The sequence below is a fragment of the Vollenhovia emeryi genome, unplaced genomic scaffold (assembly GCF_000949405.1).
Source record: "Vollenhovia emeryi isolate VEMERY1.0 unplaced genomic scaffold, V.emery_V1.0 DF939141.1, whole genome shotgun sequence".
Taxonomy (NCBI): domain Eukaryota; kingdom Metazoa; phylum Arthropoda; class Insecta; order Hymenoptera; family Formicidae; genus Vollenhovia; species Vollenhovia emeryi.
Window position 1 is genome coordinate 2312606 of NW_011967225.1, and position 13696 is coordinate 2326301.

The following is a 13696-nucleotide window of genomic DNA, read 5'->3' on the forward strand; positions in this document are numbered from 1 at the left end:
CTCTCTCTCTCTCTCTCTCTCTCTCTCTCTCTCTCTCTCTCTCTCTCTCTCTCTCTCTCTCTCTCTCTCTCTCTCTCTCTCTCTCTCGATGTTATACAGGAGAAACCGAAGTATGCGATACAATTGGGAAGGACATGATTCTGAGCTGTAGAATCAATTCCCTTTCCGGTTATACTGTATTTGGCCCACCGTGGATTACGTACGAATTCGAATGATATTTATTTGAATATTATCTCATTGATAAAGAGTAATTCAATAAATCAATATATTCTCATATTTTTTTCGTTTTAGACTTTTATATAGTCTAAATACATCAAACAAACTTAACGATTAACTTAGTGATTACTCTCATCTCTTTGATTCATTATTTAGACAAAGCTTAAGGATGATAAATTCTGTCATTTAAATAGTCGCATGATATAAAGATAGTAAAAATATATTATAATATAGCGCATATATATGTGTATATAGTATGTATATAGTACATACTGCTATCTCATAATTTCTCCCAGTCTCTCTTTGTGCAGAAGCTACACCATAGATTGGTTCTAAAAAGCGCAATGGCACCATTTACTAAAACTTAGAAGCACTTCCTTAAAGCTATAATTTATAACATAAACATTTTCTTACTTTATACATTTCGCTAATACAAATTACATCGCATAAGAAGGAAAAGCATTAACAAAATTGTCTTATTGTCTTACATAAGAATTATCATAAACAGACTCGATTATAAAATTGGTCCGATATTAATACTAATATGTATAATTCCTCGTGACTGTCATTGAGTTTCATTTATGTTACAAAAGAATATGTTTCAAAAACGCGCTATTAATGTAAATATATTTGAATGTAATTGTAACATTATGTATTATATAACGTTTTATACTGGATGATAATCGCATAGTAGCAATCAATTATATATAATGAGTAAATTACATATAATCATGACAAGAACCTCTGTTGTTAAAAGGCAATGTTTAAAAATATATTACTAAATATTTTATTGCTATAATTATTGCAACTTATTAATTCAATTATCGTTCGATAAAGAGAACAAATATAAAAAAGCTTTATTCAAGATACATATAAAAAAATTCTTAACGTGGATACTTAATATATGTGTAAATATGATATGTACATACTTTTATATTTATACATATACGTATGTATATAGTTTAATCTTTTTCTCTTTCAAGGAGATTAATATTCTCCATAAATTTGACATAATATCGAGATTCCCATCACTCATTTATATTTTTTAGGTTAATATTAAAAGCATAAATCACATATCAAAAGTCCTTATATAAAAAACTTTTTATATTTTCGTCTCTAAATAATTTTCTGTATTTGCCGTTATATTTTTATATATCATTTGTATAAAATTTTTAATTGTCTTTAAAATTATCTTTAAAATAATGAAGTTCTCTTTGGAAGAATGACTTAAGTGTAAAGACATAACTTAAAAATTACGATCAAATTTCGGTTTTAAGTAAATGCTTGCAATATTTTAGCAGAATAGTAGAAGAATAGTTTAAGAGTAAAAAACATAGTGTAATTAAAAATAAGTTGTTCTTCCAGAAAACTATCACACAATCAATTTTTATTAGATATAATATTCAAGATACCACCACTTTTGATTCTCTTTTGATTTGATATACATATAAGGCCAGAAATTTTGACTTTCTCATTATATATCTTTTTAAAAAAATCACACTTTGCAGCATAACTCCATAATCTTAACTATTTTTTCTTAACAATTGTTCCATAATTGTGCAGATTTTAGATTTAGTACTCTTCTTTTCCATTCATACTAGTGGGCACATGACTCTGTTGAGTTGCACTTCGAATGACTTCAATCCATCTAAAAATAAATCTATTGTTGTATTTCTCACAAATCTTGACTCTTTAAAATTACAAAGACTTGTGATATATTTACCTCCCAAAAGTATAATCGCTTTCTGCTCGAAAGAAATATACGTGATTCTTGAATTGTAATTTGAATACAAAGTCTTTGTTGATCCCATCTTTTTCCGAAGGTGTCGAAACACTGTATCCTAACAATGGCAAACTAGCCAATGGAAAGTCATCTTGGTGAGATTTGTAGAAGAATAAGCAGAAGTTAGTAAACACAACCCAAAGCTTTTGCCAACCATTGCTATTCTTAAATTTCCGTAGAAGAAATCCACTAAGCTGGTTCTGAAATAGCAAAAACACGAAACATTATTAATCAGTTTTTAGGTAAGGTATCCAAGTATATCGATCAAGGTATCAGTGATTCAAAAATATTAATCGGAACTTTAACATACTTGAAACGCTCGTAATTGATCGCTGTAACTAATACTTGTATTACGATGCCAACAGACGTGAACTGTAGTATTGCTACGTTGTGAGGCCTTTGCACCTCCGCAACTAGTGCGGTCTACTTCTAATCCTATACTATCTCCCACTTCGTCGGCTGAACCTAAAACTTTTGCACAAGAAACAAAACTTAAAAGAAATCGTCTTTTATTTAAAAAAATAAATTAAGAGAAAATATGTTTTCCCTCGGTACAGATTTTGTATTCCTTAACAGTTACTTACTACAAGACTTTAAACTTAAATACGGCATTTTCGCGTCTGACGCATCGATCTGCGTTATAGCCATGTTCAAATCTTCTATCCACCTCTCTTTTTCTTCTTCGTTGCTTGCTGCAACTGTCAGTGACCTGCAAATATCAAATTATTTATATTTAATATCTTTTTTTACTTTATCACACTTTAAACCTTAATAATATAATACTGAAAATATTTCCTTCAAATTTTAATATAATTTCTGACCCTTAAGATATCTTTAACACGACACTCATCCATATTCGTCCGAATTGAAGTCGCAACCGTACTGACGGCTATCATTAATAGACCTCTGTGAAGTTGACACCTCATGTATCAAAAAATCTTTTTTTTCAGTTCTGAATGCACCCCGAAGAGTTCTAGAGTTCCTTATTAATTTTAAAAATAGTTCTGGCGAATTAACATAAAAAAGTTAAATTTGAAACTTGGGGATGCTAACTTCACAAAATGAAATCTCGAAATCAGCGATAACACTAAAAGTATTGGAAATATTTAATTTTGCCATTAGGATTTCCTTTAGAATTCTTAGAAAAGTTCTCGCGATTTTTCATACTTCGGTTCGAAAAATTTCCAAGTCCCGAAGGAGGAAAATTTTTTAACAGTTCCAGCAGTTCTATTGGGAATTCTAAAGGAAATCATAATGGCAAAATTAAATATTTCCAATACTTTTAGTGTTATCGCTGATTTCGAGATTTCATTTTGTAAAGTTAGCATCCCCAAGTTTCAAATTTAACTTTTTTAGGTTAATTCGCCAGAGCTATTTTTAAAATTGATAAGGAACACTAGAACTCTTCGGGGTGCATTCAGAACTGAAAAAAAAAAAAGATTTTTTGAGACGTGAGGTGCCAACTTCACAGAGGTCATTAATAGCACGCGTGCTTCAATAAAATCAGTTTAGCTAGTTGACTCCTCAATAACGATACGGCCTTTTAACGACCGCTTAATATCTATTAGTGTATTTTTACACTTTACTATTACTTCTGTAATAATGTACAATGTACGTATTTTGAAGTATTTGATATTTACTGATTTCCTTGTCCATCGATAATAAAAGCGAAATCCGTTCCAGTTTTATTATCCGCATCTTGAATCTTCATTCCTTTCAACGGTAATTGGCCATGCACGCGGAAGCATTGCGTTGGTTGTTGCGTACGGAATGTATACAGTAACACATCCGAGAACTGCGAAAATAAATGCGACATTAAACCAATTAACGTCGCGCTCATTATTAAGAAATTAAAAAAATATGTAAGAGACTTACCAAGAAGAACATACGTTGTTGGAAACCTTTACGGCTGTATTTCTGCAGGCATCCTAGTCTGATAAACCTTCGACCTTCTTGCACGAGATTATCAAAACCAGTGATGTCTCTCTGCATTTCGCATAACTGCACCAGATTTTCCTACAAAGGCATATTTTTAAAAAATTAAAATACACATAACTGACTTTAATGAAAAGAAAAAAAGCACTTATACAGTCAAGAATGGATCCTTTTCATTCATTTTATTTATCAAGTTCTTATACCAAACAATAATTGCAATAATTCTCTCACCGCTTGATTTATAATCGTGAGTCCTTCGAGCAATGTCTCGCCGAGTCTATCCCTCGCCGCCAAACAATCTTCGAAATCGGTATGATCCTTTGGATAATGATCCAATAGTCCTAAAAGAGCGTCACTTTGAGAAATTAAGAACACGCGCTACAAATCTGATAATCTGATCCCGTACTCACTATCGATAATACTGTTATAATGCAGTAGTCGTTGTAAAGGTTTCAAAAGGAATGAGGTCAATGGCAGGTAGCAATGCTTCTGCGACTCGAAATCACGGCAGAGCTGATCGAAGCGTCGCGACGTTCGCATGGAGTATTCCATTTTCTCCAACACCGGGATCAGGTTCTCCAGGTATTGGTCGTAGAGAGGCAGGACGTTTAAAAGCGTATTGTACAAAAAGTCACCGATATTGTGACGGGCGTTGCTCTCCCAGCGTGCCAGCCGTGCCTCCATTTCTTGCAGGCAGGGCCCGTGCACGTCGGCGAGTAGCTCGATTAGAGAGACTACCGACTCCCCTTCTAGTGCCACTTCGCGAGAAACTTCTTCGCGGAACCACTGCACATAAATATAAGTCACAACTTAAAATTTACGAGTCCTCTTTCTGCTTCCCTAGATCAGGTTCTAAACTAGACTTGCTTCAACTGAGTGCGTTTCCAGCGCTTTAAGTACAAAGCGCAGTTTTACTTACCACATTAATAACATCCAAGTCTTTCTTGTAAGTTCGTTCCGTCATGAGGAGCTCTTTGGCTATGTAATAAGCTTTATCGGTTGGCCATCTCTGAACAGAAAAATAGCAGCTCTTTATTGCTGTTCTTACGGAGTTAACGTTAAAACCAACAGCCGTATTCTCGAACGACAAACCTACCTTCGTTTTTCTAACTTCCGCCTCCTCCGCTTCCCCATTTCGTACATTCTTTACCGGGCTGAGATCCGGCGAATTTACGATGCTCGCGATGTTCACCTCGACTCCGCCGTTCGTCGTCCGTTTATCCGGCGATTTCTCAGCGGCGTATACAGAATTATTGTTTTCCCGCTGATTAGATATCTCTTTCCTTGCGGCTTGGACATCTGCAAATAAATATCAGTTAGGCATCCCCGGGAGAAACAGAAATTCCGCTAAACACGGAGAAATAAAAAATAAAGAGATGAAACAGGGGTGTCGATGAAACATCTGAGGGAATGAGATCCGATGTACATAATATATTATAGGCACGCATGCTACAGTGCACTATTTATGTTGTTTTTATTGCGATTTTATTTTTGCAGAATCGGAAATAAATACCGACGGCTGATTCAAATGCAACATAAAGTTTCGGGAAAATTATTCGATGAATCGGTGGCACATCTATAACAAGTGTTTATAAAATTTCATGTGAATCTACAATTATTCTCGATGTATTGATAGACACCAAGAAATTTATACGTAACAACTAATCGCTACTTTTGGTTCAGCAAGACCAAACTCTCAATATCTCTGTCGTAGACTCTGAAGAGTTCTCTCGTATCTTATTGTCAGCAATAATCATTAAGTGACGTTATGAGGCGGACAAGTATTACAATGTATTTTAAAATAAAGACGCATAATACTCCGTGACTTCGAAAATCTCAGTGGGATACGTGCTTTCTCCATTCAAGAATAAACAAAAATGACCAATCTTCTTTGCGCAGATTACGGTACAAAGGCAGTGATGCAAGTGAAAGGTGCAGATAAATGTTGATAAGCTATTTTAGTAAACAAATGAGACATTAAAGCTAGCGTACGCGGTTTCATTCCTGTGAAAATTCATGCCCAAGCACGTCTATAAAGTACGGCGCTCTAAGTAATAAGCCGACTATAATAAAACGGCGATTGGAAACCGGATGAAGTTAACGTTAAGAATCCATAATGTAGCAACATTCTACATTATTCCACTGATGCAAATCGCATGCGGAAATAAGGAGCATCGTGACGAGAGGCCGCGCGATGCTTCGCAACGGGCGAGCGGAAATTCCTCGGCAACGAGAGAATCTCCGGTCGAAGTTCGGCTTCCCCGACGAGGGGGAAGGCGGAAAAAAATGCAATGAGAACAATAGAAAGAGGTGTATGCGGCACAACTAGGAACAAGCTACTCCGCCTGTAAGTACTCTGTGTTGGCTGTAATAACATAAAGATCATTCAAATACGGAGTGCGGGCCGGCAACGCATTTGCATGAATCTCCGGAGCCTTGAAAACATACTCCTCTGGCCTTTGAGCGTGATAATTAATAGCCGTATTACTTCCAGGCTTATACAACAGCGAGATTGCACATGACTTCAAGGATATTTTGATACTTTCAGCCTTGATCCCGAAATACTTGCGCTCTATTGTGCATTCGTCTTGCGCATTTTGGGGAAACGTGCCTCTTTTTCAATGTACGTGGTGAATCATTACTTTTTTTTTACTTCTTACTTCCCAAATAACTTTCGAAGCTGCAACGCTCAAATAACGAGTACACACAGATTCGTTTACGGATTATGCAAATGCGACAGAGAGCCCGGACTAAGCGGGATTTTGTGCCACTTCAGCAGACGTATCGTGAAACAATGACGAAGAGAAAGAAATCGTAATATATCCACAATTAAGACAGGCATTGTAAGGGGATTACTCACACGTAATGTCATCCGTGTCGAACGACGAATCCGGGCATTGCGATAAAGAGATACGGTATGAAGAACGAAAGAAAAAAAAATGAGAAGAAGAGGACAGGCCACATCGCATCCGGGGAGGGGGAAGAAACGGGGAAATTCAATATTCAATTCGCCAAAAAAAATCGATGGACAAAACGAGGAAAAAAGAGAAAGCAATGGCTCGCTGCGAATCTCTGTCGGACCCGAAATTAAAATGTCAATCCGACCACACGTGGACTGATAACGAAAAACGTGAACGTGGGGAGAGAACGAATATTTAACGAAAAGAGAAAGATAGAAAGAGAGAGAGAGAGAGAGAGAAAACCGGAACGAGCGTGCTCGATCCGGAAACCAAAGTGAAATTACTGACGCAGATCCGACATGTGACTTTGTATATAATTTATTGTTATCATAATTAATGTATCAATAATCAATGTACAATAGATTCCCTACGCTTGGAGTACCGCTCTTCGTCCTTCGGACGCCGGTAATTCCCCCACGTCCCTCCATCGAGCTGTGCCTCGATATATATCGTTAGAACACAATCGGTCGATATATCGAACGACCGACGAGACGGCGCATCTCAACCGGGGGAATCACCGCGTAAAACAGATATATTTTTTTTATGTATATATATATATTTATATATTTATTTTTTTATATATATAGCGTTAACAAGTACGGTATATCGATAAACGATCAAAAAGTGTTACACAAATTACAAACGGGGGATAAGGATGAGGGGAGCGTTACGCCGACACGACGGACACCTCGACGTACGTGTATCCTGTACTAATTATCTTGTCCACCGCTTCTCGTTCCGATTGTTAAATCGGGTCCTAATTGTACGCAATTATATGTACCTACGCATGCATACGCGTGTGTGCGTGTGCGCGTATACAGGGTGTCCCACCGCTACCAATTGTCGTCTCAGCTACAGATATCGTAAGAGCAACTGAGAAGAACAGCGAAAGTCGCGGAGCTATTTTAAGATGTTCGATGAAATTTAAACGGCCAATTTTTTTTTACATTGTCGAAGAAGGAAAAAAAGCATCGGGAGAAAGAAGGTCAGTGGAGATATCCTCTCTCAACCGCTTTTTATTTCGGTGAAACGAAATTGAATTTCGGTTGAACGAAAAGAATAGACTCTCCCACCCCACAACCGGGCTGTCAAACGGCGAAAGTAAAAAAGAGGATATCTGTGACAAGGACACCCGGTAGTGATAGGGCATTCCGTATACGGACATTGTATATTTCGAACGCTCACAAATCGAAGCAAAAGTCAGTTGACACGCGAGTAACGTCGTCTTTGCAGACCGGAAACGGAAGATGAGCGAGCTCGAAGTTACGTTGGGTACAACAACGTGTGATTACCGTCCGGTCGATGATTCTCTCAAGGACTCTTTTATTGCTAGTCTGGTAAGCCATTGGAAGAGACGAAGCGTATTTAATAGTCGAAAAATGACGTCGAAATTAGCAAAATACAAACTGGAAGACAAACAATAGTTTCAATGAGAACACTGCGTGACGTAAATTAATATTTCACGAGCCTACTGGAATTTCACATTGTTATTAAAAATGACAGTCTTATAAAAATGTTTGACACTGAGAGATCAAAGTGTAGAAACGCAATGCTTGGCGCGTTGTAATTTGCGATGATATAGAAAAAATTGTCGGCTTAATATATAAATGTTGAGTTTTATCCTTGATAAGGTTTAAAGCCGAATAACGTTTTTGGACACGTGACAAATATCCTCAACAAATATCCGAATCAGAGTAGAAAGAGTTCCGTAAGAATAGCTAATGAACGGCTTATTCATAAACGTTCGTTATATAAATCTACGACTGGCCAACTTTACCCCCGAAATATGTGGAAATCGGACCACATTAATATCCAATAGTTAGAAAATTAAGTGCATTTATATTTGTGCATGCAGTAGAATTTGCGAAAGATGAAAAACTTAAAGTATACTTGGATTATTCTCTCTCTGATTACAACGAATCCATTTATAAAATATTTGGCACTATGTTATCTTGGAAAAGTTCTTTTTACCGTAGTTATAAAAATTATCATCGTTCTACGGGTGATTAGTACAAAGTGCCTGTATTACTACAAAGTACCATTAACGTGTTTCTGAATGAACGGTGCCAAGAAAATATCAAGTGTTTTTCGATTCATCTACGTTATGAACGGCCAAAAGTTATCTTCGTTTTTGCCTTACGAGCTTCAACATAGAATTTGAATAATACCCGAGTATTATGAAAATTAGCGCTTGAACTTTTCGCCAGAGATTTCTCCATTGTTCATATTTTGACGACCTGATACGAGTTCTGAAGAGAATTTCAAGCTTCCACAGAATCTTATACTTTCTCTTTTTGAACACAAAAAGTTCAATGCCACAGATTTAACTTTCTTGATGTTAAGACCAAGTCTCTCTAGATTTCGAAAAAAAAGTGGATAAAATCGCAGTTACATTGAATCCTTCAACTCGGAACAAAATCTGGCCAAACACAAATTACCATTATTATCATTGACCCTGTATTGCATGACTTCTCTTGATGCCAGTCAATTTTGTAGATACAAGACAGCAAATCTGTATCAAAAAATTACTAAAACCTACGTATTTTCCGTAACTAGATTGGCTTCTTTACAATGTTACGAAAATAATCTTCCAAAATAAATAGTAGGATTCGTGATGAAACCGAATACGCTCCGCTACACTTACGTGAAATTTTTGCGTACGACGACCGTGATGCAATAGAGGGTCAACTATTTATAACATATGTCCATTGTGAGTTTTCTCTGCGATTGACTACTCGATACATAACAGTCGTTCGGCTGTCACGCTCGGGTTATATTTAATATATTGATCCCCTGAACCACTATCGAGATACGATATTGAGAAGCACGGAGGATGACTCTTTAGAATTCATAGTAAAAACAAAGGGGTTAAAGGGTATCCATCAATTACGAATTTCTCGTCCCAGGCATCAGGCATTATTGCTAAATTCGTAAACATTCGTATAGTAATGTGTCAAATATGGTAACTCGACTTGTCGGGAGGGTTTAATAGGAGTGAGAACTCTACGTTTCGAACACCGAGGGAGATTTAAACAATTCTCAATCGTCGAGCACCACAATAAGAAATGTTCAGCGCCTTTTGTCATCGTGAGTGATCATCGATTTTGAAAGGTAGGAAAGAGCGCTGAGAAACTTCCCCTGTTACGGTGGTATAATATTTAAAATGTCTCCCAATTGTTTATATCTATCTCGGGTGTGTCCTCTTCCATGGGGGGGGGGGCAAATGGTACAAGCTTCGAATAAATTGGGGGGGGGGGTTGGAAATGGGGACGGAGAGCCGAGGATGATCTCTTACGGTGTCCATATACACATACTGCAAAGATACTGTGATAAGAATTACGTTTGATTGAGCATGGTGGCGTGACCGAGAAACGGACTTTACACAATTGATTAGGGTTTAACGTGACGAGACATTGTGACAGGTGGCAAAATACGTTCGTGATTCGTGACAGGGGCGCTACGTAATGGTTCCAAAGGTTCCTAAATAGTTAATAATTGACGTAGAAGTGTAACATGTGTGCGTGTGTGAGTGAGTATGTCTGGCTGTGTGTGTGTGTGTGTGTGTGTATGTGTGTGTGTAAATTTGTGTGTATTTTGTGTACACGTGTAATAGTGAATAAGATGCGGGAACGTTCAGTACCACGCTGCAACTAGAGATGTGAGTTTGACGATCGCGCTTAGCTATTTCTCCACTCGACAACAATAAAGAAATTGACAGATTATTATTATTTTTTTTATCTCGCTATCACAGCTTAACGCAAGGCAGTAAAAGACGGTCGAGACTGTTGCGATTTTGGTATGCGGAGAGATGTCGCGGCTGATCCGCGAATGTTCCACCGCTTAAATTACTTCTGACGTCTCGGCGAGATCGTGTCCCTTCTCTTTCTCTCATTCTCTTGGCGTCACTCGAAGCTTCCCGACACGCCACTTCGAAAGATATCTCGTGCCCCTTGCCGATCTTTGGGGAGCTGCCTTTCGTAAAAAATATGTAGCGTACCATCAATGTGCCATATCACGATCGTTCGATTGATGTAACTTCGTATATGTTCGTATGAGTAAAATTCACATCTCTACGCACGCTCTAGGCAGGGAGGCAGGAACAATAGACTATTTTTTAAATATATATATATATATAGTACAGACTAATGCAAAAATGTGAGGGGGTGACGTTTTCGAGGGTGAATTGCTTCAAACTGCAAGAGTTAAATGATGGAGATCCTTCGAGTTCGGCTGATGCGACGTCGCGTGTATGTACAATCGGAAATACGTGTCACACAACCGTTACGGTACATTCAGTTCGTGAAAGGTATCTCGAGTCGCGGGATTACTTCAACGACAGCGTTGAGACAGCGCGTTGCCGCGTTTCTAGAAGACTTAATTGCAACAATCTAAGAGTGCAGTGCGGGTGTATCAAGATTAGTGAACATCTTCCGGAGAGAGAGAGAGAGATATCTTGTGCACACACGAAAGTCCGGTGTAATATCAGATTTCGGTCGGTGGAAAATGTTCTCGACGCTTCTCCTTTTGAGATCGTGAGCAACGTGACAGTCTTCGGAATAAATATCGTGGTACGACTGAGGAGTCAAGTGCGTCTAAGATCTAAGGATGAGAGATCTACGGAGTGGAATTAACGAAGCATAGAGAAACATGCTAACAAAGAGAGAGAGAGAGAGAGAGAGAAGCTGGATAACAAAAGTGGTTCGAGAATCCAAGCGAAAACGGAATCGCGAGAGGGGACATTTAATTCGCACATAGGCGAAACCTCAATCCTCTGAGAATACTGACAGGAGAAGAATAGGGAATTTCGTGGCGCTTCTGTACACGCGGAGCGACTTGGACGTATATAATATACATATTGTCCAGATATATATATATACATTGATGGTATTAATACACATATAATGTTGCACACCCCGTGTGCGCCGCTAGACGCTAAGTTTTGGATCTTTCTTTTTCTTTTCTCCGACAGTAGAGAATTTTTACAGGTTTTACGCTGCAATAACGAGAGAGAGCACAGTGTTCGCGGCTTCCTACCTCCCTCTTAATCGCAAGACTTAATCGCAACACCGCGAAGGTGCCGCGTGAAAATCAAACGATCGCAAAGTGTTAACGTTCGAGGAAACTGCAAAGGGACGAAGAGTACAAGCTGGTACGCTCGGGTTTTTTGGTCTTTTGCGCTCTTTTTTTTCGTGTTTGCTCTTTCTTGGTTTTTTTTTTAATGATCTCGTTTCGCGATCCTCTGGTGCGTACGGCCGCGCGTCTACTCGCGCGAGCCTCACTGCCCGTGTAGCGTGGTACTTTCTTAGCCTGAACAGTGTGCGGTGTATGGCTTCCCGTTCAACGTGGGTACAGCGGTAAAAATCGATTAGTCAGGGTGCGTGGTGTTGCGTGAACCATTACGTTACGCACCTGGTTCACGCGGTAATGCATTTGCCAGGCCGGCGAGTTCACGTATCCGTTCGTGTAGGTCCAGCGATTGTAATCACCACCTGTCGAAAAGCATATGTAAAGCACGTATGCATATGTATGTACACGTATATATGGTAGTCTGTCTGGCGCGAAGGCCTGTCACTCTGTTCGTGACGCGTGGATTTAAAGGACCCGTGCGCTCTCCAACATTGAAAAGAGCCGCCGGTTCGGCGCTTCTCCGATGCGAAGGACCCGTCCGTTCATTCGAGGACACTTTCACGTATTTTGCCACAAAAAGGGGGAGGAAAACAGGGCGAAGGAATGCGCCCAGTTCGGGAGTGATTCGCCGTTGAACGAGGACCGGTCTCGCCGATATTGCCAATGTCGTCCTCCTCCGAGCAATCAGAATTTAAATGCCAAACAAAAGAGGATGAAATTTAGCGAAAATACGTAAGTGCAAAAAGAACAAAACGACCGAAGGTTTTCGAGAGCGACTCGATCGTTTTTTTTTTACCGAGAGTAACATCGATGACCTGTCTGAGTTGGGGGGGGGGGGAAAAAAATAAGCTATTCAAGATTGACGGAATGAGGAATTCCGCGACAGGTCTAGGACGCCCTGTCTAAAAATAACCGGTACCGTCCTGGTGTCATTCCCTTTCTCAAATTGATCGACAAGTGCAGCTGCTCGAGGCACTCGGGCACTATTTTTAAATCGGATAAATCAATTTCGCGCGTCGAGCGAACGACACGCCTGACAATCGCATCTCGCGGAGTGAACTTCGAACTTTTGTAACAGATGAAACGTGTATCCTCCGTGTAACTCCGTTTTGCACGGCGGCTCACGTTCAATTGATGCGCACAGAGTGTCCCAGACCCAGTGAGCTATCTCTCGCTCGTGCTGACGTTCGTTCAAAAGGCGTTCCCCACGACTCTCGAGTCGACGCGTCGCACGAGGGACGGAAATACCCGCGTCGGTCTCTTCGATCCCTCCGTGCATTACGCACTGGTTCTGGATACGACACGGCCGTGTTTACGTAACTACGTGATTGGGTGAGAGACATGATGAGGGAACGGGGTCCTCCGTTTCGAACTCGAACGGAGCGAAAACTTTCGCGGACACGCCAACGATCGTGCGCGAGGCATCACGATCTGCGTGAACGGGGGAAAACAGGCGTTATTATGTACGTTTTACAGGAAACAAGACTGAAGCGAGCCGACAACTTGCGCGCAGACACAAGTGAAGGGCTGAGGGAGACAACAAGTGCGTGATAGAGACGATATGTGCGATATGTGTGTAGATGCGATCGGAGATCCTCTAATCAAAGCCCGATCGAGAGAGCGAGTCCGACTTTTCTTTTTTTTAATCTTACGAAGGACACGCGATCTCAATTTG

The 13696-nt window shown here is 39.4% G+C and overlaps 1 protein-coding gene across 1 annotated transcript; it reads right to left on the reverse strand.

The window, feature by feature from the left end:
- Positions 1-1596: 1596 nt before the first annotated feature.
- Positions 1597-10088, reverse strand: LOC105567072 (FERM, RhoGEF and pleckstrin domain-containing protein 1-like). Its single transcript, XM_012021621.1, is given in 12 exon segments — positions 1597-1864; positions 1940-2199; positions 2310-2470; positions 2584-2708; positions 3640-3794; positions 3875-4015; positions 4166-4275; positions 4345-4720; positions 4854-4943; positions 5031-5233; positions 6795-6828; positions 6830-10088. Coding segments are annotated over 12 exon segments (1800 nt in total). The 5' UTR covers positions 6899-10088; the 3' UTR covers positions 1597-1788.
- Between the last annotated feature and the right edge of the window lie 3608 nt (positions 10089-13696).